Source organism: Prunus mume, linkage group LG2, assembly GCF_029339155.1.
Source record: "Prunus mume cultivar Tortuosa linkage group LG2, ASM2933915v1, whole genome shotgun sequence".
Classification (NCBI taxonomy): Eukaryota; Viridiplantae; Streptophyta; class Magnoliopsida; order Rosales; family Rosaceae; genus Prunus; species Prunus mume.
The window spans coordinates 2,750,173-2,777,277 of NC_142699.1; the positions used below are offsets into that span (position 1 = coordinate 2,750,173).

A 27,105-nucleotide genomic window follows, 5' to 3' on the forward strand; every position below is an offset into this window, starting at 1 on the left:
AGAAAAAGTTTAACATATTCTAACCTTGCAAGGAACAAGGAAATTCAGAGATGAGATTAAGTGTTAAGTACTCAATACATATACCGAGGTTAATTCGTTGTTCTGTAAGCAGAGAATATTATTATGGAAATAGAGAGTATCAGTTCTTTATTCTTCCTTGATCCTCAATTCTCTCTGAGTTTTTCTCTGAACTTCATACATGATAAGATAGCAACCTACTGGTGATTTAAGAACTAAAAATATAATATATAAAAGGATGTTTCCAGGGGAAGAATAATGTCAACGGAGTTCCATTTTTATTAATCCTACACAGATTCCAACTGCATAACATAATAACAGAGACCACGGACAACATCACTCCAATTTGTTCTTCCTGTGACAATTATATATATACGCCAACAGAAATTATATAAAGCACATTGTAACAGTCATTCAGTTGACAACCTCAATTCCAGTCAAAGGCCTCCCTTCATGGAGTTGAATGGCGACATCACCAACAACCTGTATTTGTTGAGTCGGCACAGAAGCATAAAGGTCAAAATCCAACCGACTAACAGGGGGGTGGGAGAGAGAGAGAGAGAGTACAACTCCTTGCAAAGTGTTTGATAGCCTAATTGTGCCACAAGCATGGATTCGAAGAAAACCAGTGTCTTCTACGATTGCAAACTACATACAGAAAGTTCCTAGATATATTTATGTTCACTACTCCTACACCCTAAAAAGCATGATTGATTGAACTTCAATAATTGGCAATAATAAGAACTGCAAACAAAAAGAGTAGCACTCTTGATCTTAATAGGGCCTGCATTTTGCCATCCCAGATGTCCAAGGTAAAAGCATTAATTTCTCACCTTCCAGGGCTCAAACGACGGCATCTTCATAAGCATTATGACGTAAGTTTTAAAAGAATTGCCAAAGAAGCAAAAACAACTCCCACACCACGTGCGAAAGTGGGTTTGTTTATATCTCAAAAGCTAAGTACAGCTCTAGTGATTAGAGAGAGGGACAGTAATGGCCTATTTGCTTCATCATATTAGCATTAAATCTGGTCACTGACTCCTAAAAGTTGCAGTGCAGAAAGCAAAATTGTATGCCTTCAAGAGTGTAATTCAAACCAAATTCAAGGATCTAGTCTATTTGACGAGAACCATGCTGGCGTACATACCTAATTTAGGCATAGTCGTAAAGTAATTGTTTGACTAAATTTATTTACTTTCTGATTTATTTCAAGTACAGTTTGATTATTTACTGTTATCTTACCTTGGACATGGATCTGTGAGAATAATCAGTAACTCCTGCCACATGAGGCGTGACGAGAACATTGCTGAACTTCAAAATTGGATCATCAGGATCAAATGGCTCCGTCCAAGCAACATCAATCCCTAAACCACCTAAATGGCCAGACTCTAAGTAATACGAAACAGCCTCATAGTCCAGGAGACCCCCTCGGGCAATATTTACCAAAAGGGAACCCTGGAAAAAAAACAAAGAAACATGAGGATAAACACAAAGAAATCAAGAACAAGAGCAGAAGTTAATGGAAGGCACCTTTTCCAATCTTATGCATCCTGCTTAACAATTACAGTTTTCTTATGACCAATCCTTGTAAATCACTATACTTCTGTTTTTTTTTAGACATGATTATACTTAAAATTCCAACAATTCTGCTAAGGCATACCATAGTTAATTTTATCACTAAAATCCTTTGCATCCACATCTGTAAATCAACTTTTCAAACCACTTGAAAGAAAATTTCATTTCACAACAACGAATTCTTGTAAAAAAAACAAGTTCAACTTCATTTTTTTTGTATTTTTCTTTTTCTTTTGTAAGTAAAAAAACAAACGTATTGAAAACAAGCCAATGGAATGCAAACAAGAATATAAGCTGAATAGAAGCGTCTAAAAGTGTAATGAAAAAACGAATACCCTAACAAAGAGTGAAAATCAGGCTCCTTTTGGACCACTCAAAAAGCAATCTCAACAATTGGGCCCTGAGCCCCAAGCCTAACATAGACTATTCAAGTTGATCCTTTTATCAGGTCTTTCTATTTCTCTCAGGCCTCAAACACCCATAATGCTTAAAGGAGCCACCTTCCAAGCTCAACTAATCTCTACATCTCAGATGTTCAAGAAATCATTCGACCAAAAAATAAAGAGATGTTCAAGAAATCAAGAGCAAGAGAACATGCAGTCCTTCCATTTCAACAATTTTGAGTATTCAATATTCTCAACAAGCCACCTTATGTGTGGTTGCAGGCTTGCAGCTACACCAATTCGAGCTCAAGATCTCTTTTTCTGGTACCAAGCGAAGGTTAGAGCATCCACCCAAACCAATTGGCAATGAGCGGAGAGACTCGGATCTTATATATTGTGAAGCAATACTTAGAATTCCCAATGTAGCACTTATATTCTCAACATATATTTGTATGGATAAAACAATATAGGCGACATGAGTGCATGCATAGAGTCTGCTACCACTTGGTTTCACCATTAGTTGCAGAAGCTTAAGCTATTAGGATTTGGCCAACAATTACTCTATTTTCTAACACATTCTTACATGAAGGCAATCACACCCTTAATTGGCTACAAAGGCTGCCGGAAATTCTACCAATCATTTGTCCATATCGGAAAAATAACATGATCCATGATATAGGCTACTAGGCATACCCGAACATAGACCAAGACCAATTAATTCAATAAGACTCATGGACCAGAGCTGCACACATCTACATGGCTCCTTTTATTTTTTTGGTCGGTCGTCTACATGGCCCTTAAACTTATTCCATAAGTGCTGAATTGAATGTAAACTTCGTCTTTTAAATTGTTCAGCCCCTATCTCTTTCAGACTCTTGTTGGCTGCATCAGGTGCCAATAAAATCTAGTTCTATAAGTTCAGTGGGAGGACTGCTATGGCATCAGGAAGGAATCTATATGTTACAGATGTATGGGTTTGTATGCTCGTGTTTACACACCTACACATAATGCATTTTGCTAATATGATTTTGTCATTGCAAACAAAATTGTCTCAGAGTCAAATTACTGTGCATTAAAATCAAACCTTTCTCATCAAAGATATAAATGGCTTGTTTACGACGCCAACCTGAAAGACAAAATATACAAAAGTAGGAATCAGACAAATAAGTATCATTGAATTTTCTGTAGAGGAATTGAAACCAGGTTGATTTCTATGTCACTCAACACAGTACCAATTTATTTAATCTAATTTCACGAATTCAAAAATATTTTATGTTCAGGTACATCATACATAAGTTAGATCAAGGCAAATTACCAATATCTGGCTCAAATAAAGGACATTAAGACTCAGCTATGTCTATTCTACTATAAAAAGATAAAAGAACAGAGAAAATATTTGGGGGAGAGAGACAGAGAAGAGAGGTTGAGGAAGAGAATAAATAAAAATAAAATATATACGAGGTTTAGAGAGGAGGAAACAGAATCAGATGGAGAAAAAGATTATCCTGTCCTCAAACTTTTGGGAGTGGAAACTTATTTAGTGACCAATATAAGGAATCCACAGTGGAAGGCAAAACAACTAAGGAAGACGTCAAGCCTCGTTCTTAATCAATTTAACTATGTGTCTGAAATTAAAGCATCTTTGCTGACGGCTGTGCTTCTTCCACAACAAGAAGGGATATTGGTTGAAGCTCCAAGTTTGCACATGCTCTTACTTTAACATTACAAAACTTGAGGTCAACTATTAGAGAATGTTAAAAAATACAAGGAAAAAAAAAGTTGCACCTCAGACATAAGCGAGCTTAGAAATTGGGTTTACTATATTTAGGTTTTATTTATTAGACATAGATTCTACAGGTTGATTATTTATTTTGGAGACTTTAGCATATTGATTGGTAACAAAGAATTGAGTTCACCCTCGCCTCTCCCACCTTTATCTGTTTTTTTCTGTCTGTCTTCTCTTCCTCAACCTCTGTTCTATCATTTCAATGTTTTCCTCTGTTCTTATCAGTATTCTATTGTTTACTTTTTTCTATTCTGTCTATTTCTCTCTCAATCTCTCTCTGTCCCGCATAAATTAGTATCAGAGAATGTCCATATCAAACTGTCCAGCATTTGGAGTTCACATGACTGTAGTGAAGACTGACACTACTAATGTAGACTCCTTCCGAAAAAGGAAAGAAAAAATTATTCAAGATTTTTTATTAAAGCATTTTCATTTTTGGAGATATTTATGCGTAGTGCTGAAGTAAGTGCAAGTGCAACACAAACAGTAATCATCAATTGCAGAAAGCATATGTATAAGAATGACTAAGGATCTTACAGTGTCACTGTTTAAACACAAGCAACAAACAACAATGTCCGCTTTGCTTGCAAACTTGTGGATATCTTCATGGCCGCCCTTCTCATCAACCAAATCATTGACGGGACCATTTTGAACTGAAACTTATGAACATACAACATGAACCGCAATGCATAGGGCCTTTTTATTTATTTATCAAAATTCATCATTCTATCTAATGCACGTCCTTACATACCATTTGATAGGCAAGAAACTAGTGAATGTGTGGCCCAACTCCGTTTTGTGGCAATAATTTTCACACCAAACGGTCTCAAGCGCTTTGCCAGGTCAATTCCAATATTTCCAAATCCTAAAATGAAGACCTGCATGCATCAACAAGAAATCTAAATTCTAAAAACTGTCTTAAACATGATACAGCAGCAACATTTCGAAACTAGCACAACTAGTACATCAACTTCTTTGTTCTTTTTCTTTTTTTCTGTAACAATGGCAATGCTGACCTTAAGATTTAAAGAAAATTCTCATATTTATAGCATGTCCTAATTCTTTCTTAATGAGGATATTATGTTTATAATTGCAATCAAGCAAGGAAAAATTATGGACATTTTTTGTCGACAGTCAATAAAGCAGGAGCACCAATATTATCAGTCCATCTCACTAAAGACTGCCATTAGCTGGAAGAATGGAATTTCCCAATTACTTGTTAGCAAAAAAATAAAAAAATAAAAATTCTGACACTATTTTTCTTGTCTTTTGTGGATAGTTATTATTGATACAGGAGCATTTAAGAAAATTTTACCAAACAGCCCCATTAAGTCAAGCTCAGACCCTATTATCATCCTAGTCTAGAAGTGTGTCTTTTTATTTATCCCTGAGTTTCATATTTAGTGTACAGCGATCTTAAGTCAAGGGCTTGTGGCTGCAGGGGTTCACAATACCAAATTTTCCATCACCTTGAAATTGCTCTCAGAAGATCTGAGTTAATAGAGGGGATGACAGTTAACAGTGAAGATCTTGAGAGTGTAATTGGGTATAGGATAGGATTATTTATTTTAATAAAGTTTTATACCGAAAGTAGTAAGTGGGGGCCTAGAATGTGTGGTTTTAATTTTGCATGCTTTCCTTCAGTGGAAGCTGTTTATACCATAGCTGACCCAGCAGATTATGACAACGACAAACCTACACCTACCGAAGACCAAATAGGAGAACTTACCAAAGATGCCAGTGCTACGTTGGCAAGCCTTGATGACCGCCCCAAGCAAGCGGTCAGTCATACATTGCCTACCTAGCCTACCGATCGGCACACATTGCGCCACTATCTTCAAGGCACTCACGTTCAGCAGGCTCACACTTGCCATGCTGCCGAAGGACATTACACATGGTCAGCACCTGGCAACATGTGTTGTTTCGGACTAATTCTAACCAAGGCATGGGACAAAAGTCCGACACCAACCAAGGCACAAGGAAACATTAATTTTGCATGTGTACCATTGCTCTGCTGAATTACCTACTTACGAATACTTGTGCTAACTTAAGCATAAGAGTATGTTCGGTAGGTACCACACCGGTGCCAAGGTCTCGCCTATCTTCCCTTCTATCTTGCAGACAAAATTTCAGCCTAGCCAAAGGATCCCAATGACTGAGGGCAAGGTGACTTGAAGTTGGACCAGTTTTTGGCATCAAAAGAAGCAATCTCATTAGAATGTCCATTTAGCAATTAAGGTACTGCAGGACATTAGTCATAAAGCTCCAAGGCCTGATGGTAGTCACTTAGATGAAACCGTCCATGAAATTTTTTAATCTGGTTCTTTTTCCGGAAATTCTTAATGCTTCTTTGATTGCTCTCATATCAAAGAAGTCAGGTGGTTCTGACAGTACATATTATACTCATCAGTTGAGGTACCTTGTATTTTTCACTATCTCCTCTAGGAAACTAACGTTTGTCGTTATACAAAGTACAACGTCAACAAACTTCAAATCCATTCAAGTTTTATGTTTATTGAGTTATTTAGACTTTTTGATTGATACAGCTCACACTTCAACTTTCATGCAATGTCAATGCCATTAAACTTAACCTCTCCGGATCTTTTAATCTGCAAAATGTTTACACTTTCACAAAGAAGAGCACACTTGGAAGTAGAACGACAAGAGTAAAAATAAAAACACAAGAAACTGTAATACTGCACTACGGGAATATTTTGTCAAGAAGCCCAAAAAAAAAAAAAAAAACAGGAGGCAATAAGGAAGGGAGGGAGAGAGAGTCACTGTTTTTCCAAGTAGTGTGTCACCAATTGGGTCTCCAAGCTTTCTCTGCTTTATAGCAATTTGCATCTCATTCTACAGTTGCAAAAAAAAATTACAGACAAATCAGCACACAAAAATATCCCAACTAAATTCAAGAGAATTACTCAATTATCATTTTGATAGGGAACATAAACTTTTATTGAATAAGTAAAAGATAAATTACAGGAAACGCCAGAAATATTGCAACATATACATGACTAGCAGGCTAGCATCTCATAAATCACAACCAATTAAGATAAATGAACAGAAGGGTATCCCTAGTATGACGGGGTGAATTTCAATAAATTCTCTCTATTCAAGTTCTACCCAAATATTAAATTTCAAGAAATAGTATGAGAAGATGTAAGGAAGCAAGACAACACATCAATGCATTATGATTCAGAGATAACCAATATAAATAGGGGAACAACGATTGGAAGGATAAATCACCATACCAAACATCTTTCCAAAACTGAATTTTAGCATCATTTCCTATCAGAAAATTAGCTGATACAAAGGAGAATAGCTAGGGCATTACCACTATTGCTTCCCAAATATTTAAACAAGGGTTACTCCAAACAATCACAAATCACAACCCAAACCCTTACCTAAGCACAACAGTTTCCTTTCTCAATGTTCATACCCACCATTAACTTTTGACGTTTTCAAATCTGAGACTAACCCCAAATATGGAATATTTATAACCAAATTAATATATATATATATATATTGTTGTCCTTTCCCAAAGTAAAAAGGACTGTGTCATCTACAAACTGCAAATGAGATACTTGTGTTCACTCCCTTCCCACAACTAAACCCTTAATCAAGGTAAAATTTCTAACACTCACGAACAAACTACTTCAGAGATCACCTTGTATAAGACCCATAGCAGTTTAAAGTCATCCCTACCACTAATGGTAAATGAAACAAAAGTTGAACTCAAGCATCCACACCTGTACTTCCTCCATTACTATCAACACCTTTCCTTTCGAACAGACAATTTAGAGAGCCGCAATCACCATTACCACTTTTGTAAAATCAATTTTAATCACTACTCTGTTTTAAACTTAATATTATTGAACCACTTCACATAAAGAAAATGTCTAAATAAGTCTACCCCTTCTTGAATGCCAAAGCCAAACACTGATTTGGGGTGTAGCTAGTTACACTATACACACAGAAAAGTGAAGGAGTTAGGAAGCCTAGTGACATATCCCTCTAAGTACTAAATCATAAAATTTGGAGTTGGATTATTGTTTATGATAGTGTGACTTGTGACATTATCCAAACGAGGAGGCCTAACTGAAGTCTAATCAGTGTTGGGCGTAATATCGTCTTAAGGTTGCCATAGTGTCAAACACTAGCCTCAATAAAGTAAAGTTTTTCTACAACTTTTCTGCCTCTCTTACTTGGGTATTTGTTGTATGTTGTAGAATTTTGGTCCTTCAATTACACGTTTATTTGATTTTTGTATTTTACAAATTAATGTAGCAATATTACATCTATTTTTCTAACATTTAGTACTGGTGGGCTAAGGTTTTTCCTGTGTTTCAGTGGACAGATTGGCCACTATAAGCTGTCCACTATAGTTATACTTTTTTCTTTTAATCTATATAGCATATTAGTAAGAAGTTGGTTTTTCATAAAGAGCGAGGACATTAACCAAAGAAAGAAGAAAAAAAAATCAGTGTGAGGCTACTTGGGTGATCATAAATTGAAGGGAGTAGGACACGAACAAAAGCATTCAACACTACAATACCTTGGAGGCAAAAAAATTTGGCATATCATAAAGGCTTTAAAAATGAAGATAAAAAACAAATTTTGATTGTAAAAACTTAACATACTTGCTTTCGTAAAAGGCCCAGCATCAGATAAATCGCCATTTCTGCACATGAGGCTGCATTTCCAGTTACATGACTTGGAATCCTAGCAACTTTGATTCCAAACTTAGTTGCAGAATCAATGTCAACCCCTTCAGTAAATCAAACACAAATTGTAAGCAAATAAACACATAAGATATCCCAAACCCTCTATTTATAACAATTTGATAGACATGAAGAAGGACCTTCCAGGCCAACACCATACTGCATTATAAGCTTCATCTTTTCTGCACGGGAGAGAAGATTTGAATCGAACTTCATGGTTTTCACTATACAGATATTATAATTTTGGATAACACCAGGCACGTCATCAAGGGGAACATCATCTACCTATGATAATCAAACTTGAAATACTCAATATGACATGAATAGGAAGGAGCGCTGGAAATACATAATGGAACATGCATAGGAAGAAGCACTGGATAGAGATAGTAGATTAAAAATGTGATGCAGAAGCAAAAGCATGGTTAGAAAATAAAAAGACTATTTGGAAACCAGAAAACATGTTAGTCGAAGTTTGTCAGTGATGCTTTTTTGGTCGAAAGAAAAATATCAATGGTAATCAAAAGAGTTGGTCCATTTACGTCATTTTCAAATGTCATTCAAGAGCTAATCAATTTTCAAATGACAATAAAGTGTAAGTCAAAGAATCAATCAAAGAGTTTAAACTGTGCATCAGGTATTGAAAGTCTTCTAACTTTTAGAGTGTTTTAGTGTACAAGGATGGGTACCGATCCCAAATAGAAAGAAAATGCAGAAAATCAAGGAACCTGGACAAAGGGGAACTCCTTCAAATATTCTCTTGTGTAGGTATGAGAAGCAGGAAAATGTGGCCCACAAAACAGAACACGGGTAATTTTCTTCTCATCCTTGTCAATCATTCTCTCAACCTTCCCCAAGATATCTGCACTGCAGGACATTAGATTAAACAAAAATGTCAATATGAGAATATGTTGAACTGAAGCAAAATATAATCCGAGAGAGATATAATGAAATCTAAATTTTGGATTAATGATTTGATAGGTGACTTGAAAGAGAACAAAGCAAACAAAGCGCAACACAGAAAGTCAAGCATCAAATGAGATCCAAAATTTAACCAAAACAATCAAAATACCACCTTTCCTATAAGGTCTTTATCTTCTGAAGGAGGTTAAAAGTTTTTAAAAAAAATCCCAGGAATACAAAGTTGCAATCATGCAAGGATAGCTCAGTTGCAACCAACAAGACACAGAACGATATTGTACTCAATTTTCAAACAGAAAAAAATGGGAGATAAAGAACAATGAAGACATAAACTCTATCTCAGTCAGTCTACTATATATGCATAATGCACCCACCACTGATACATCAAAAATTGATTGCAGAAATGTTGCAGAAGAAGGAGAAGAAGAAGGCAAAGCTATGTTAGGAAGAAGAAGAAGAAGTTACCGATGATATGTGCTGCCGTGTGTGGTCCTGCCCTAAGGGCAGGTAGGCAGCCGCCTACTCTTTTTTGCTAAACCAAAAATTACCCAATAACAAATACAATCAAATTTCTCCTGCCTACTCAAACCCAAGCCAGTCAAATTTTTCTCTTTAACAAAAACAGTAGACCAACCCACTCAAAACTTTATCCTTTAACAAAAACAATATAAAGCAATATAAGCTTGTTTATTTCATTGCTACACCATTCATTCTTTGGGGGTTTCTGTTCTTGTAGGTTTGATGGACAATGTGGTTTTGTGTACAATAGCATCTGCTGAGACTGCTTTTTGTTTTTCAATAAAAGATACATTTGGCCTTTTCTGTTTCAAATACTGATGGTATTTTGCAACTGCTATGCCGCTAAAGAAGAATTAATAAGCTCTAGACAGGATGGGATGGTGAAGCTAGAGTTTGAGAAGTCTGGATTTTATTGAATATGGATGGACAATTTCAATCATTTCAGTTATTATTTTTCATATCAATTGACTTTTAATTTGTGTGCAATTTTCTGTGTCTATTTATCTTTTTGGATATTTTCGACAATCAGATAAGGGCTTTCAAACTTAGAATTTAAGGAGCCAAATTTTTTTTCTCAGATGATGATGAAGATGAGATTGCTTTTACTGCTAAAGTGGACTTCATTAGTGAAATAACTTTTGGAAAGGAATAATGTGAAAGTGAAAATGAGAAAGACACCTTGTTTGATGAGTCCTTCAAGGATAAAGAGAGATGTAGGACTCTTGCTTAAGACCCATAAAGAGCGTTCTTCAACTTATACACAATTGGGATGGCATGGTTGTTCCACATAGACCGGTACCTGTCCTTGAAGAATTCCATTTAGAAAGGCAATTTTGACATTCATTTGATGGAATTTGAATAACAAGCAAAAGCAAGAAAAAGTTTAACATTTTCTAACCTTGCAACACGGGCAAAGGTTTCATTAAAGTCAATGTTTAATTGCGAATACCCATGAGCAACAACCCTATCCTTGTTCCTGAGAGTGTTTCATTTTTCATCTATCTTGTTTTTAAGCGTTTGGAAACTGATTTTGATTTTGTACTATCCTTGTTCCTGAGAGTGTTTCATTTTTCATCTATCTTGTTTTTAAGCGTTTGGAAACTGATTTTGATTTTGTACGAGAGTTCATAGTGCTGTATTCCTTCATCATTGTCGAGATCTCAAACCGGGAACCCCAGTTGATAGAGTGGGGTTAGCTTAGCTTCTAAGCTTGTATTTCTAAATCAGAGATGCGAATTTTCTTTTTTCTTTTTTTTGAGAACCTAGACAGGACGAGGAAATCTCATAGACGAGATTAGGTGTTAAGTACCCAATACACACACCGAGGTTACTTCGTTGTTTTGTAAGCAGAGAATATTATGTTGGAAATAGAGAAGATAACAGTTCTTTATTCTTCCTTGATCCTCAATCCTCTCTGAGTTTTTCTTTGAACTTCATACACGATAAGATAAAAAACTACTGGTGATTCTAGAACTAAACATATAATATATAAAAAGTGCGTCAAGATAAATTGTCATCATGAAAGAGCATTGACAACGTTTGAGGGATGTTTCCAGGGAAAGAACAATGTCAACGGAGTTCCATTTTTATTCATCCTACACAGATTCCAACTGCATAACGTAATAACGGAAACCACGGGACAACATCACTCCAATTTGTTCTTCCTATGACAACTATATATATGCCAACATAAATTATATAACGCACACTGTAACAATCATTCAGTTGACAAACTCAATTCCAGTCAAAGGCCTCCCTTCATGGAGTTGAATGGCGACATCACCAACGACCTGTATTTGTTGAGTCGGCAAAGAAGCATAAAGGTCAAAATCCAACCGACTACAGGAAGAGAGAGAGAGAGAGAGAGAGAGAGAGAGAGAGACTCCTTGCAAATTGTTTGATAGCATAATTGTGCCATAAGAATTGGATTCGAAGAAAACCAGAATCTTCGACAATTGCAAACTATATACAGAAAGTTCCTAGATATATTTATCTTCACTACTCCTACACCCTAAGAAGCATGATTGATTGAACTTAAAAAATTGGCAATAATAAGAACAACTGCAAACAAAAATAGTAGCCCTCCTGATCTTAATAGGGCCTGCATTTTGCCATCTCAGATGTCCGAGGTAAAAGCATTAATTTCTCACCTTCCAGGGCTCAAAGGATGGCATCTTCATAAGTATTCTCAAGTTTTAAAAGAATTACCAAAGATGCAAAAACAACTCCGACACCATGTGCGAAAGTGGGTTTGTTTATATCTCAAAAGCTAAGTACAGCTCTAGTGATTAGAGAGAGGGAGAGTAATGGCCTATTTGCTTCTTCATATTAGCATTGAATCTGGTCACAGACTCCTAAAAGTTGCACAAAGCAAAATTGTATGCCTTCAAGAGTGTAATCCAAACCCCAAATTCAAGGATCTAGTCTATTTGACGAGAATCATGCTGGCGTACATACCTAATTTAGGCATAGTCGTAAAGTAATTGTTTGACTAGTTTTATTTACTTTCTGATTTATTTCAAGTACAGTTTGATTATTTACTGTTATCTTACCTTGGACATGGATCTGTAAGAATATTCTGTAACTCCTGCCACATGAGGTGTGATGAGAACATTGCAGAACTTCAAAATTGGATCATCAGGATCAAAAGGCTCCGTCCAAGCAACATCAATCCCTAAACCACCTAAGTGGCCAGACTCTAAGTAATACAAAACAGCTTCATAGTCCAGGAGACCCCCTCGGGCAATATTTACTAAAAGGGAACCCTGGAAAAAAAAATAATAATAAAAATAAAGAAACACGAGGATAAACACCAAGAAATCAAGGGCAAGAGCAGAAGTTAATGGAAAGCACCTTTTCCAATCTTATACATCCTGCTTAAATTTACAGTTTTCTTATGACCAATCCTTGTATATCACTGTACCTTTTTTTTAAGACATGATCATACTTCAAATTCCAACATTTCCGCCAAGGCATACCCTAGTTAATTTTATCAATAAAATCCTTTGCATCCATCTCTGTGAAGCAACTTTTCAAACCACTTGAAAGAAAATTTCGTTTCACAACAATGAATTCTTATAAAAAAACAAGTTCAACTTCATCTTTTTGTATTTTTCTTTTTCTTTTGTAAGTAAAAAAACAAATGTATTGAAAACAAGCCAAGGGAATGCAAACAAGAATATAAGCTGGATAGCAGTGTCTAAAGGTGTAATGAAAAAACAAATACCCTAACAAAGAGTGAAAATCAAGCTCCTTTTGGACCACTCAAAAAGCAATCTCAACAATTGGGCCTTGAGCCCCAAGCCTAACATAGACCATTCAAGTTGATCCTTTCATCAGGTCGTCTTTCTATTTCTCACAAGCCTCAAACACCCATAATGCTTAAAGGAGCCACCTTCCAAGCTCAACTAATCTCTACATCTCAGATGTTCAAGAAATCAAGAGCAAGAGAACATGCAGTCCTTCCATTTCAACAATTTTGAGTATTCAATATTCTCAACAAGCCACCTTATGTGTGGTTGCAGGCTTGCAGCTACACCAATTCGAGCTCAAGATCTCTTGTTCTGGTACCATGCGAAGGTTAGAGCATCCACCCAAACCAATTGGCAATGAGTGGAGAGACTTAGATCTTATGTATTGTGAAGCAATAATTAGAATTCCCGATGTAGGACTTATATTGTCAACATATATTTGTATGGATAACACAATATAGGTGACATGAGTGCATGCTGCTTCCACTTGGTTTCACCAATAGTTGCAAAAGCTTAAGCTATTAGGATTTGGTCAGCAATTACTCTATTTTCTAACACATTCTTACATGAAGGCAATCACACCCTTCCAAAGGCTGCCAGAAATTCTACCAATCATTTGTCCATATTGAAACATGATCCTTGATGTAGGCTACTAGGCATACCCGAACATAGACCACGACCAATTAATTCATTAAGACCAGACTCTGGTTAGCTGCATCAGGTGCCAATAAAATCTAGTTCTATATAAGTTCAGTGGGAGGCCTGCTATGGCATCAGGAAGGAATCTATATACTACAGATGCATGGGTTTGTATGCTCGTGTTTACACACCTAAATGCATTTCGCTAATATGATTTTGTCATTGCAAACAAAATTGTCTCTCAGTCAAATTACTGTGCATTAAAATCAAACCTTTCTCATCGAAGATATAAATGGCTTGTTTACGACGCCAACCTGACAGACAAAATATACAAAAGTAGGAATCAGACAAATAAGTATCATTGAATTTTCTGTAGAGGAATTGAATTCAGGTTGATTTCTATGTCAGACAACACAGTACCAATTTATTTAATCTAATTTGACGAATTCTTGATATCTAACTGAGAACAAATCAATAATATTTTATGTTAAGATACATCATACATAAGTTAGATCGAGGCAAATTACCAATATCTGGCTCAAATAAAGGACATTAAGACTCAGCTATGTCTATTCTACTATAAAAAGATAAAAGAACAGCGAAAATATTCGGGGAGAGAGAGAGAGAGATATATATATATATATATATATAAATGAAGAATAGAGAAAAGAAGAGAGGTTGATGAAGATAATAAAGAAAAATAAAATACGAGGTTTAGAGAGGAGGAAACAGAATCAGATGGAGAAAAAGATGATCCAGTCATCAAACTTTTTGGACTGGAAACTTATTTAGTGACCATAATGAGGACCCACTGTGGAAGGCAGAACAACTAAGGAAGACCTCAAGCCATTTAATGATCCATCACTGAAACTTTCTAAACTATTAACTTCATCATTCTTAATGAATTCAACTATCAGCCTGAAAATGAAGCATCTTCGCTGACGGCTGTGCTTCTTCCAAAACAAGAAGGGATATTGGTTGAAGCTCCAAGTTGGCACATGCTCTTACTGTAACGTTACAAAACTTCGGGTCAATTATTAGAGAATGTTAAAAAATACAAGAAAAAAAAGTTGTACCTCAGACATAAACGAGCTTAGAGATTGGGTTTACTCTATTTAGGTTTTATTTATTAGACATAGATTTTACAGGGGTTTATTTATTTTGGAGACTTTAGCATATTGATTGGTAACAAAGAATTGAGTTCACCCTCCTTGCCTCTCCCTCCTTAATCTCTTTTTTCTGTCTGTCTTCTCTTCCTCAACCTTAATCTCTTTTTTCTGTCTGTCTTCTCTTCCTCAACCTCTGTTCTATCATTTCCATCTTTTTCCTCTGTTCTTATCAGTATTCTATCATTTACTTTTTTCTATTCCGTCTATTTCTCTCTCAATCTCTCTCTGTCCCACATAAATTAGTATCAGAGAATGTCCATATCAAACTGTCCAGAATTTGGAGTTCACATGAATGTAGTAGCGAAGACTGACACAACTAATGTAGACTCCTTCCAAAAAAAAAAAAATCTTCAAGAGTTTGTTATGTCAGCATGTTCATGTCAACAAAAACAGTAATCATCAATTGCAGAAAGTTTATGTATAAGAATGACTAAGGATCTTACAGTGTCACTGTTTAAACACAAGCAACAAACAACAATGTCTGCTTTGCTTGCAAACTTGTGGATATCTTCATGGCCGCCCTTCTCATCAACCAAATCATTGACAGGACCATTTTGAACTGAAACTTATGAACATATAACATGAACTGCAATGCATAGGGCCCTTTTATTTATTTATCAAAACTCATCATTCTATCTAATGCACGTCCTTACATACCATTTGATAGGCAAGAAACTAGTGAATGTGTGGCCCAACTCCGTTTCGTGGCAATAATTTTCACACCAAACGGTCTCAAGCGCTTTGCCAGGTCAATTCCAATATTTCCAAATCCTAAAATAAAGACCTGCATGCATCAACAAGGAATCCAAATTCTAAAAACTGTCTTAAACATGACACAGCAGCAACATTTTGAAACTAGCACAACTAGTACATCAACTTATTATTATTTTTTTGGTAATAATTGTAAGCTGACCATAAGATTTACAGAAAATTATCATATTTATAACATGTCCTAATTCTTTCTTAATGATCATATTATGTTTATAATTGCAATCAAGGAAGGAAAAATTATGGACATTTTTTGTCAACAGACAATAAAGCAGGAGCACCAATATTATCAGTCCATCTCACTAAAGATTGCCATTAGCTGGAACAATGGAATTTCCCACTTACTTGTGTAGCATCAAATTTTTTTTTCTGACACTCTTTTTCTTGTCTTTTGTGAATAGTTATTATTGATGCAGGAGAAAAGTTAACCAAACAGCCCCATTAAGTCAAGATCAGGCCCTATTATCATCCTAGTCTTTATTTAAACCAGAAATGTCTCTTTTTATTTATTCCTGTGTTTCATAGTTAGTGTACAGCAATCTTAAGTCAAAAGCTTGTGGCTGCAGGGGTTCACAATACCAAATTTTCCATCACCTTGAAATTGCTCACAGACGACCTGAGTTAATAGAGCAGATGACAATTAACAGTGAAGATCTTGAGAGTTGAATTGGGTATAGGATAGGATTATTTATTTTAATAAAATTTATACCGCAAGTAGTAAGTGGCGGCCTTGAATGTGTAGTTTTAATTTTGTATGCTTTCCTGCAGTGGAAACTGTTTATACCATACCTGACCCAGCAGATTATGACAACGACAAACCTACTGAAGACCAAATAGGACAACTTACCAAAGAAGCCGGTGGTACATTGGCAAGCCTTGATGACCAGCCCCACGCAAGCAGGCAGTCATACATCGGTAGGCTACACGCCTACCTAGCCTACCGATCGGCACACATTGCACCACCATCTTCAAGGCACTATCGTTTGGCAGGCTCACACTTGCCATGCTGCCGAAGGACATTTATGTCCGAAACAATGACACATGGTCAGCACCTCCTCATAGGACAAAGGTCCCACACCAACCAGGACATAAGGAAACAGTAATTTTGCACGTGTACGGTTATTCTGCCAAATTACCTACTTACGAATACTTGTGCTAACTTAAGCATAAGAGTATGTTTGGCAGGTACCACACCGGTGCCAAGGTCTCACCTATCTTCCCTTGCAGAAAAATTTCAGCCTAGCCGAAGGATCCCAATGACTGAGGGCAAGGCGACTTGAAGTTGGACCAGTTTTTGGCATCAAGAGAAGCAATCTCATTAGAAAGTCCATTTAGCAATTAAGGTACTGCAGGACATTAGTCATAAAGCTTTTTCAATCTGGTTCTTTTTCCTGAAATTCTTGATGCTTCTTCGATTGCTCTCATATCAAAGAAGTCAGGTGGGTCTGACAGTACATATTATACTTAGGGATCAGTTCAGGTAGCTTGTATTTTTACTATTTCCCCTAGGAAACTAATGTTTGTCGTTACACAAAGTACAATGTCAACAAACTTCAAATCCATTCAAGTTTTACGTTTACTTGAGTTATTTAGACTTTTCGATTGATACAGCTCACACTTCAACTTTCATGCAATGTCAATGCCATTAAACTTAACCTCTCCAGATCTTTTAATCTGCAAAGTGTTTACACTTTCACAAAGAAGAGCATACTTGGAAGTAGAATAATAAGAGTAAAAATAAAAACACAAGAAACTGCAATACTGCACTATGGGAATATTTTGTCAAGAAGCGCTTAAAAACAAAACAAAACAAAAAAACAAAAAAAGCAGGAGGGAATGAGGGAGAGAGAGAGTCACTGTTTTTCCAAGTAGTGTGTCACCAATTGGGTCTCCAACTTTTCTCTGCTTTATAGCAATTTGCATCTCATTCTACACTTGCAAAAAAAATTAGAGACAAATGAACACACAAAAATATTCACAACTAAATTCAAGAGAATTAATGAATTATCATTTTGATAAGGAACATAAACTTTTATTAAATTAAGTAAAAGATAAATTACAGGAAATGCCAGAAATATTGCAACATATACATGAATAGCAGGCTAGCACCTCATAAATCACAACCAATTAAGATGAATATGTACAGAAGGGTATCCCTAGTATGACAGGGTGAATTTCAAGAAATTTTCTCTATTCAAGTTCTACCCAAATATTAAATTTCAAGAAATAGTATGAGAAGATGTAAGGAAGCAAGACAACACATCAATGCATTATGATTCAGAGATAACCAATATAAATAGGGGAACAAAGAATGGAAAGATAAATCACCATACCAACCATCTTTTCCAAAACTGAATCTTAGCACCATTTCCTAGCAGAAAATTAGCTGATACTAAGGAGAATAGCTAGGGCATTACCACTATTGCTTCCCAAATATTTAAACAAGGGTTACTCCAAACAATCACAACGCAAACCCCTTCCTAAGCACAACAATTTCCTTTCTCAATGTTCATACCCACCATTAACTTTTGACGTTTTCAAATCTGAGACTAACCCCAAATATAGAATATTTATAACCAAATTAAAATATATGTATTTATATCGTCCTTTGGTCTTCGGCCACCAGTATATCAACCAAATACACACACATAGATATAAATATAAATATATATATATATATATATATGTTGTCCTTTCCCAAAGTGAAAAAGACTGTCATCTACAAACTGCGAATGAGATACTTGTGTTCACTCCCTCCCCACAACTAAACCCTTAATCAAGGTAAAATTTCTAACACTCATGAACAAACTACTTCAGAGATCACCCTGTATGAGACCCTTAGAAGTTTAAATCCATCCCTATCACTAATAGTAAATGAAACAAAAGTTGAACTCAAGCATCCACTCCTCCCCTTCCTCCATTACTATCAACACCTTTCCTTTCAAACAAACAATTTAGAGAACCGCAATCACCATGACCACTTTTCTAAACCAATTTTAATCACCACTCCCTCCTTATTTTTTTTAAACTAGATATTATTGAACCACTTCACATAAAGAAAATGTCTAAATATGTCTACTCCTTCTTGAATGCCAAAGCCAAACACTGATTTGGGGTGTAGCTAGTTACACTATACACACAGAAAAGTGAAGGAGTTAGGAAGCCTAGTGACATATCCCTCTAAGTACTAAATCATAAAATTTGGAGTTGGATTATTGTTTGTGATAGAGTGACTTGTGACATTATCCAAACGAGGAGGCCTAACTGAAGTCTAACCAGTGTTGGGCGTAATATTGTCTTAAGGCCATAGTGTCAAACACTAGCCTCAACAAAGTAAAGTTTTTCTACAATTTTTCTGCCTCTCTTACTTGGGTATTTGTTGTATGTTGTAGAGTTTTGATCTTTTAATTACATGTTTATTTGAGTTTTGTATTTTACAAATTAATGTAGCAATATTACATCTATTTTTCTAACATTTAGTCCTGGTGGGCTAAGGTTTTTCCTGTGCTTCAGTGGACAGTTTGGCCACTATATAAGCTGTACATAAGCTGTACACTATAGTTGTGCCCCTTTTTAAAAATAAAAAAAATCTATATAGCATATTAGTAAGAAGTTGGTTTTTCATAGAGCGCTGACCATATCCAAATGTGAGGCTACTTGGGTGATCATAAATTGAAAGGAGTAGGACACGAACAAAAGCATTCAACACTACAATACCTAGGAGGAAAAAAAATTAAAAAATTGGCATATCATAAAGGCTTTAAAAAAGAAGATAAAAAAAAAGTTGATTGTAAAAACTTAACATACTTGCTTTCGTAAAAGGCCCAGCATCAGATAAATCGCCATTTCTGCACATGATGCTGCATTTCCAGTTACATGACTCGGAATCCTAGCGACTTTGATTCCAAACTTAGTTGCAGAATCAATGTCAACCCCTTCAGTAAATCAAATACAAATTGTAAGCATATATACACATAAGATATCCCAAACGCTCTAATTATAACAATTTGATAGACATAGAAGTACCTTCCAGGCCAACACCATACTGCATTATAAGCTTCATCTTTTCTGCACGAGAGAGAAGATTTGAATCGAACTTCATGGTTTTCACTATACAGATATTATAATTTTGGATAACACCAGGCACGTCATCAAGGGGAACATCATCTACCTATGATAATCAAACTTGAAATACTCAATGTGACATGAATAGGAAGGAGCGTTGGAAATACATAATGGAACATCCATAGGAAGGACCATTGGATAGATATAGATAGATTAGAAATGTGATACAGAAGCAATAGCGTGGTTAGAAAATAAAAAGACCATTTAGAAACCAGTAAACATGTTAGTCGAAGTTTGTCAGTGATGCTTTTTTGGTCCAAAGAAAAATGTCAGTGGTAATCAAAAGAGTTGGTCCATTTATGTCATTCAAGAGCCAATCAATTTTCAAATGACATTAAAGAGTAAGTCAAAGAATCAATCAAAGGGTACCGATCCCAAATAGAGAGAAAATGCAGAAAATCAAGGAACCTGGACAAAGGGGTACTCCTTCAAATATTCTCTTGTGTATGTATGAGAAGCAGGAAAATGTGGCCCACAAAAGAGAACACGGGTAATTTTCTTCTCATCGTTGTCAACCATTCTCTCAACCTTCCCCAAGATATTTGCACTGCAGGACATTAGACTAAACAAAAATGCTAATATGAGAATCTGTTGAACTGAAGTAAAATATAATCAGAGAGAGATATAATGAAATCTAATTTTGGATTAATGATTTGATAGGCGACTTGAAAGAGAACAAAGCAAACAAAGCGCAACACAGAAAGTCAAGCATCAAATGAGAACCAAAATTTAACCAAAACAATCAAAATACCACCTTTCCTATAAGGTCTTTATTTTCTGAAGGTGGTTAAAAACATGGAAGAGGGCCAGACCAACATCCAAAAGATCAAAGTAAAAAGTTTTTCAAAAAAAAAAAACCCAGGAATACAAAGTTGCAATCATGCAAGGATAGCTCAGTTGCAACCAAGAAGACACAGAATGATATTGTACTCGATTTTCAAACAGTAAAAAAGGGAGATAAAGAACAATGAAGACATAAACTCTATCTGACTCAGTCATTTACTAGATATGCATAATGCACCCACCACTGTTACGTCAAAAATTGCTTGCAGAAATGTTGCAGAAGAAGGAGAAGAAGACGGGAAAGCTATGTTAGGAAGAAGAAGAAGAAGAAATTACCGATGATATGTGCTGGTTCGACTAATGGCCTTCGCCAAGAGCCTCAATCTCAAAACCATTAGATTGAGAAGGGGCAGGCTCGATGACGTGGCTGCCTGCTCCTGCTTCACGGACTCGCACAACAAAAGAGTCACTCAGCTGCTTTTCTTTTTCAGTAAAATGGACCGACTAGCTCTTTGTTTCGATATTTCTCATCTCACCTGTTGTTTCTGATATAAAGAAATTATTTTTGTTTTTAGTCTTGTTGGGTATCTCAAATAACATTATTTGGTTGATATGTTTGTTTTTAGTCTTGCGGATTTTATTCTAACGATCCGAATTGTTTTTGCGGTTTCTTCATTTTTTAAATAAGTTGTAAATATTTTTTAGGTTTTTTGTAATTTTTTTAATATTTGGATATTAAATTTAGATTCTTAGCATTCTCGCTTACATAAAGACTTAAAAGTTATGTCATATAAAGGTCCTCTTTAATAACGGCCCTTAGATTAATCTAGTGACACTCATAATCAATAATCTTATTTCTTCCTCATACTCCTTGTCTTACTGAAACACCCTTTTATTTTGTTTTAAAAAAAAATTGGAAAAAAGAAGGAATACATGCTTCGTCTTCCAGCTTCTCGCCATCCTTGGCAGCCTGCAACTTCTTTGATGCTACATTTCACGTCCTCTTTCTTCTCTGTGTGACCTTGGGCCAAGTGTTTCTTTTCATTATCGTGGCTCAATTTCTTGATAACGTATCCTTATCTAGATTTCTTCTTTGCATCTATTGCTCGATCTTCTTCGTCTCTTAGAGCATCTCCAAGGGAGATGTCAAATACCAAACATCAAATTTAAATTTGATGGCTAATGTGGCAATTTGACATTTACATAGTTTTACACTCCACCCGATATGTCAAATAAATAATTATTGTAACAGTCAAATCATTTAAGATAAAGAAGAAAAAAAATATAAAAAGGAAAATAATGAATGAAAGTAACAACCAACTATCTTTAAAAATAATAAAATATTCATTTGACATCTTACTTTTGGGATGTCAAAAATAACATCTCAACCTCCAGCCTTCATTCCACATCACTTTGACACATCGGTTGGAGTGATGTGAGATGTTATTTCTAGCCGTTAAATGTTTATGTGGCACTTTTAACACATCGGTTGGAGATGCTCTTATGCGTCTAATTTGAGGCGTTTCTCTATGTCAGCTTAATTTGTGAATTGGTCTTTTTAAAATTACTAATTCTGTTAATTGAAGTTGGTTTGGGAGTTTAGGAATTTTTTATATATAAAATCAATTTTTAGACGAAAAATCAACGAAAAATGGTTTTATAAAAACAATTTAAAACCTAGGGGTGTTCAAGTAATTTTTGAAACTTCAGGGGATGTTAGTGTAAATAACTCATCAAATTCTTGAATTAAGACTCTAAATTCATCTCCTATTTTTTTGATAAAATAAGATAGTATTTTATTGATAAAAGAAAGAAAAACAGTACAATGCAACTAAGGTGCCAAATATGGATACAACTTTTTCAAGGACCAAATACAACAACAAGACAGAGAAAGATGGAGACAGATTTTATTACTTTAATTTTTTTAATATATATATATTAATTTTTATTTAATAAATATATCATTTTAACATTTTAATTGATTAATTAAACTAATTTTTATTTTTTGTCATATCACGTAGCACTATATGATTGGGTTTATGTAACATATTTATTGCCACATTAGTGGTTAACATAATTATTATCGGCAAGAGTGATCATATATATGAAAGTTGTGGGAAAATTAACTTTATATATGCGACTAAGATGAAAAAAAACTTTTCATGTATTAAAGGGTTGAAACTCAGTAAATGTTTATGGTAATAAAGTGAAAATTACCTTAATTATTAAATTGAAATCAAATTCGGACTGAAATCCGATCCGTTTACGTGTTGCTGAGTGGACCGGGAAAAACGACAGAAGCAATTGGGAGGAGGGCCCGGCCGAATAAATAAAAAGTAAAAACAAGAAAAACGACCAGCAGCGTCGTCAACCATTTCCAAATTCCAAATGAGGCGAAGAAAACAAAACAATGGGTCGTCGCTTGGGTAACAACGGAGCCCTTTCTCGGTCGCGCTCTCTTCACAAAAGTCTTGCACGCTCAGAAAACGTTTTACTTTCTCACTCTTCACATCGCATAGAGACGACAACCGCTCTCCTCATCAGGTACACTACATGCTCTCTGCTTCGCCTACTCTTTTGATCATTCCATTTTCACTTTGTTTAGGAAATTATTTTGTGTTTTTGGTTGTGGGTTTTTTCTATTTTTACTAAATTGCTCTTGAATTTTCCCTTTGCTAGAGATTTTCTGGATATTGTGAAAAATGAATTACATATTCTTTGCTAATGAATCTGTTTTGATCATGAAAACCTCTCATATGAGCTTTGAGGCCAGTAAGTCTGCAAAGATAAGGCTAAGCGTATTGATTTCTTTTGGCCCAATTGACACCATTAAAATGGATGATAGGATGAGCATACTCCAAAATGATCAGAGCATATATCAAGGTCTTTTCTCTTTTTCTTTTTTTTTTTTTTTTCTTTTTTCCCTCTCCCTTCTAGTTGAGTGTGAGTTATGTTATAATTGTTTGCCTGGTTTTGGAAACAAAACAATCACATAAATGGAAGATTGTTTTATTAGAAGCCAACCTTGTCAATTATGCCAGAACATATGATCTAAAAGTTCCATCAATTCAATTTCTTGAAGTGATGCATTCATAGGAGATTGTAATGCCAGAATTTAAGAAGATTGATCATGAATGAAAGTTGTTTAGATCCCTTACCTAGGCACTCTTGAGGAACATAGGTTAGTAGATCTAGTCTTACAAGACTAAACTTGGACTAAGGGACCACATAAGTTTCCTTAACTTTGAACTTTAATTAAAATAGGTGATCAATCAGATCTTCTGTTTAAGGGTTCATGGTGACTTGATTTATTGATTTACATTAGGCGATCATGTACATGCACAAAATTTTCACATGCTGTTGCATCCTAAGCTAGACTTATAGAAGGAGCCCTAGGATATTTGCTGGTTTAAGATTCGTATGTTGAATTTTAACAGTTAGGCTTCTTCCTTTCTCCTCACATGTAGACCCTACTTACTGGTGAAGGATGTAGAAGATCAATTTCCACAGACATACAAGAGATCGGGATGCTGAGGAGGGAGTGGAAAATATGTACATAAGTGATACCATACTGGTAATTGAATCTGTTTCAAGGAGACGAGATAAGCAGGCACTTATAAAAATAAATGAAATAAATAATAGGGGGCTAGAAAATAACTTTTTGTTTATGTTTGTGTGTGGACCATTATATGCACCTAAAAGAGCATGAACCAAAGAGAAGAACTGGTAACGGTTCCCTTTTATGAACAAAAAGTAGTTTTAACACATAATATCTTCTATTACTTGGTCATTTGATACTTTCCTGAAAGCTGCCAAGTGCTGTGTATCCTCCTCTTGCTTCTTTAATTCTTTCTTTATTTCAAAATGGATTGTTTATAATGTCATCATTGTATCTATAGGTGTTAAGAGCTTCTAAAAGGCACGATGGCAAAATCACTAGGAAGCAAGAATGTTGGCTTATTAAGGTTAGTGGAGGAGAGATCATTGAACAAGAAAATAGAGGAAGAGAAAAAACATAAGCGAGAAAAACAAGTTCCTTATCTCCATAAAGATTGTATCGCAAATATCCTTGTGCGACTTCCTCTTGACTCTCTTCAAAGGTCAAGGTTTGTTTGCAAACCTTGGTATAACATAATTAAAAACCCCAAATTCATTGATGCTCATCTCCATCGCTCTGAATCTGTTTTGATCTTTCTATCACCATTTCCAAATGAAAGTCTATACCCTTTTTCTATGGCTTCGGTACCAAAAGAGATGCCAAACACTGTTTCAGTTGAATTAAATCTTCTTCACCCAAAGCCTATCCCCATTTTCAACCACACAACCATAAATGCTCCAAGGTTTTCTGTCCAGTTTCTGGAATTTAAAAATGATAAGAGCAAGAGAGGAGAGTACAGTTTAAGCTGCTCTGGCAATATTAGAGCCACCTGTAACGGTCTAATTCTGCTTGATAACAAATTGAAGAATGGAGGACTAGTAGTCATGAATCCTGTGACTAGGAAGCTGATTGCACTTCCGCTGGGTACTTTATCTCGTCCACATGATGAGTCCTATGGTTTTGCATTGATTGATTCTACTGGTGAATATAAAGTAATCCACTTGTTTCGGGATGAGTTGAGGTATGTCAGCTGTGAGATTTTGAGTCTTCGGACAAAAGCATGGAGAGAAGTCAATGGTCCTTCATTTGGGTTCTTTAATAGGTTTGTAGATGGACCTATTTCAGCAATTGGAGGTCTGCACTGGATTCCCCAAGTTGACCGTAGCGAATATGTAGTGTCTATTGAAGTCGATAAGGAGAAGTTTCACCAAATTCCACTCCCAAGAAGTAGCAGAACTCATGATAGGATTGTTGAAATGGGTGGCGCTTTGGGTCTTGTTGTTCATGAGGACGTGAACCATATTGACATTTGGATCTTGAAGGGTTTCTATGGAGAAGTCTGGACGAAGTATCACAGTATCACTGTGGGTTCCATAATAGACATGGTTCCCCTTTTTAGTTTAAGAATCAAGGGCGACATTATTTTCAAGCGAGACGAAGATGGTTCCTTTTATGTTTATGACTTCCAACATCAAGACATGAGAAAGGTTGAGATGGTAGAGGGATGTATCCCGAGGTCTTCTGCAACATACCTGCCTCATGTCAACAGCCTTGTTTCATGGATGGAAGTAAATCTGGACATGTGTGATTGATTTGCAGCAATGGAACGGATAAAATATAACTCTCAGTCGAAACTTGTATGTGTTTTATATATACCTTTTGGTTTACCAGTGTTGCTATATAAGTTATGTATATATCTTTGTTTGTATGTCATTTCGTCCCAATTCTTTTGGGCATAGATGATAAAGTAGTACATGTCTTAGAAAGACCGAGGAATATTATTGCACCAAGGAATGAGATTCATTTATGCTTTTGGTTTACCAGTGTATAAATCAGTTGAAACGAATGAGATTCATTTATTCTTTTCCATTTTCAGAAAGACCGAGGCATATCATTGCACCTAGGAAGTAAAGAACAACAGTGCCACAAGGGAAGTCAAGCAATCCAATTCCCGGTAATTAGAAATTTCTTAAGCATACATTTAGTGCCTGAAAAGTCTTAAGCATAAATCATTCACCCAAAACCATTGTAAGAAGAGAGTTCGATTTTCCCATTAACGTATAAATGTTTAATAAGAATGATATGTTGGAGAACAATCCGAAAATTAACCAAATAACAGCATAAAACAAAATTAAATATATTATATACATCAACAAATCAAATTGATACACCAGTAGAATTAAATAGAAAATATTGACTTGGTTAGGTGATAGAGTCCTTCATAATTGCAGTCTCCTTTAGACATTATTTCTCCTCCTCGTATGCTTGTAGATACAAGAATGATATGCTTCTATCAGAAAGTGATTATTTCTGGGAAAGTGATAAGGTGAGGCCCAATATCCATTCCACTAGGCCCACTTCCTATTTAGTAATTTAAGTGAGTTGGTGCTTATAAATCATGTGTGGAAGCTACTCTATTTCAACGTGGGACAAAGTGAAAGTGTTTTCTTATGCAAACTCTAATATTATTTACATACATATTTTAACAAGATATTTGTCATGAGCGATCTCTAAGCAAGCCCGTAGTGTAAAGGATATTTTTCTTAATGAGAATATAACTGCACGTTTATAAATTGTAAACGTTGAAGTATGTAGTGACCAATTTATCTAAATTTGAAGCTCACTGACCAAAAAGGTTTTTAAACGAGTGACCAAAGGCCTTTGCACGCATGTGTGAGCCACCTAACGAAAAAATAATGGCATATCTATAATTTGTAAAGTTTGGGGGTAGTAATTTCTTTTCTCTTTATACAAGTGATGTTGGAGAGGAGAATTCGAACTTAGAAAGTTTAAATATAGGGGTAAATTTTTTGGGGTAAATACTCTTCCCTTGCTATATGACCCATTGC

At 35.5% G+C, this 27,105-nt stretch overlaps 3 protein-coding genes across 15 annotated transcripts; 1 reads left to right on the forward strand and 2 right to left on the reverse strand.

Moving 5' to 3' along the window:
• Positions 1-225: 225 nt before the first annotated feature.
• LOC103319176 (uncharacterized) lies at positions 226-10,844 on the reverse strand. Of its 7 annotated transcripts, none has more exons than XM_089045439.1 (10): positions 10,602-10,844; positions 9,212-9,350; positions 8,627-8,771; positions 8,406-8,533; positions 6,544-6,615; positions 4,514-4,640; positions 4,300-4,421; positions 3,061-3,102; positions 1,261-1,473; positions 226-501 (listed from the first exon to the last, which is right to left on the reverse strand). In XM_089045439.1, exons 2-10 carry the CDS (start codon positions 9,320-9,322, stop codon positions 433-435), a joined length of 1,029 nt encoding a protein of 342 aa, XP_088901565.1. In that variant the 5' UTR covers positions 9,323-9,350; positions 10,602-10,844; the 3' UTR covers positions 226-432. The 7 variants fall into 7 exon arrangements, with proteins under 7 accessions (XP_088901565.1, XP_088901566.1, XP_008218917.1 ...); XM_089045440.1 differs by lacking the exon at positions 10,602-10,844 and adding an exon at positions 9,870-10,363 and having other exon boundaries at positions 9,212-9,345; XM_008220695.3 differs by lacking the exon at positions 10,602-10,844 and adding an exon at positions 9,870-10,362.
• Positions 10,845-11,388: 544 nt separating this feature from the next.
• Positions 11,389-21,197, reverse strand: LOC103319179 (D-isomer specific 2-hydroxyacid dehydrogenase family protein). 5 transcript variants are annotated; one of them, XM_008220698.3, is made up of 10 exons: positions 20,995-21,195; positions 20,284-20,437; positions 19,777-19,921; positions 19,558-19,685; positions 17,608-17,679; positions 15,640-15,766; positions 15,426-15,547; positions 14,086-14,127; positions 12,476-12,688; positions 11,389-11,713 (listed from the first exon to the last, which is right to left on the reverse strand). In XM_008220698.3, the coding sequence occupies exons 1-10, from the start codon at positions 21,051-21,053 to the stop codon at positions 11,645-11,647; spliced, it is 1,131 nt and encodes a 376-aa protein (XP_008218920.2). In that variant the 5' UTR covers positions 21,054-21,195; the 3' UTR covers positions 11,389-11,644. The 5 variants fall into 5 exon arrangements, with proteins under 5 accessions (XP_008218920.2, XP_008218922.2, XP_088901561.1 ...); XM_008220700.2 differs by having other exon boundaries at positions 15,426-15,541; positions 20,995-21,193; XM_089045435.1 differs by having other exon boundaries at positions 20,901-21,016.
• Positions 21,198-23,027: 1,830 nt separating this feature from the next.
• Positions 23,028-26,076, forward strand: LOC103319180 (F-box protein At3g07870-like). 3 transcript variants are annotated; one of them, XM_008220702.3, is made up of 2 exons: positions 23,028-23,202; positions 24,558-26,076. In XM_008220702.3, exon 2 carries the CDS (start codon positions 24,583-24,585, stop codon positions 25,846-25,848), a length of 1,266 nt encoding a protein of 421 aa, XP_008218924.2. In that variant the 5' UTR covers positions 23,028-23,202; positions 24,558-24,582; the 3' UTR covers positions 25,849-26,076. The 3 variants fall into 3 exon arrangements, with proteins under 3 accessions (XP_008218924.2, XP_008218925.2, XP_088901580.1); XM_008220703.3 differs by lacking the exon at positions 23,028-23,202 and adding an exon at positions 23,230-23,541; XM_089045454.1 differs by lacking the exon at positions 23,028-23,202 and adding an exon at positions 24,122-24,232.
• The last annotated feature ends 1,029 nt before the right edge of the window (positions 26,077-27,105 follow it).

Bases quoted from the DNA above. Each gene is read 5' to 3' on its own strand.
- LOC103319179 (XM_008220698.3), bottom strand. From the start codon at position 21,053: ATGGTTTTGAGATTGAGGCTCTTGGCGAAGGCCATTAGTCGAACCAGC. The intron at 19,922-20,283 runs GTTCCTTGATTT...TGATTATCATAG, and splicing joins AGGAGTACCCCTTTGTCCAG to GTAGATGATGTTCCCCTTGA. The intron at 15,548-15,639 runs GTATGTAAGGAC...TATGTTCATAAG, and splicing joins AGTTTCTTGCCTATCAAATG to TTTCAGTTCAAAATGGTCCT.
- LOC103319180 (XM_008220702.3), top strand. From the start codon at position 24,583: ATGGCAAAATCACTAGGAAGCAAGAATGTTGGCTTATTAAGGTTAGTG.
- LOC103319176 (XM_008220693.3), bottom strand. The intron at 1,474-3,060 runs GTTTGATTTTAA...TTTTTTTTCCAG, and splicing joins TTATATCTTTGATGAGAAAG to GGTTCCCTTTTGGTAAATAT. The intron at 502-1,260 runs GTAAGATAACAG...CAACAAATACAG, and splicing joins CTCACAGATCCATGTCCAAG to GTTGTTGGTGATGTCGCCAT.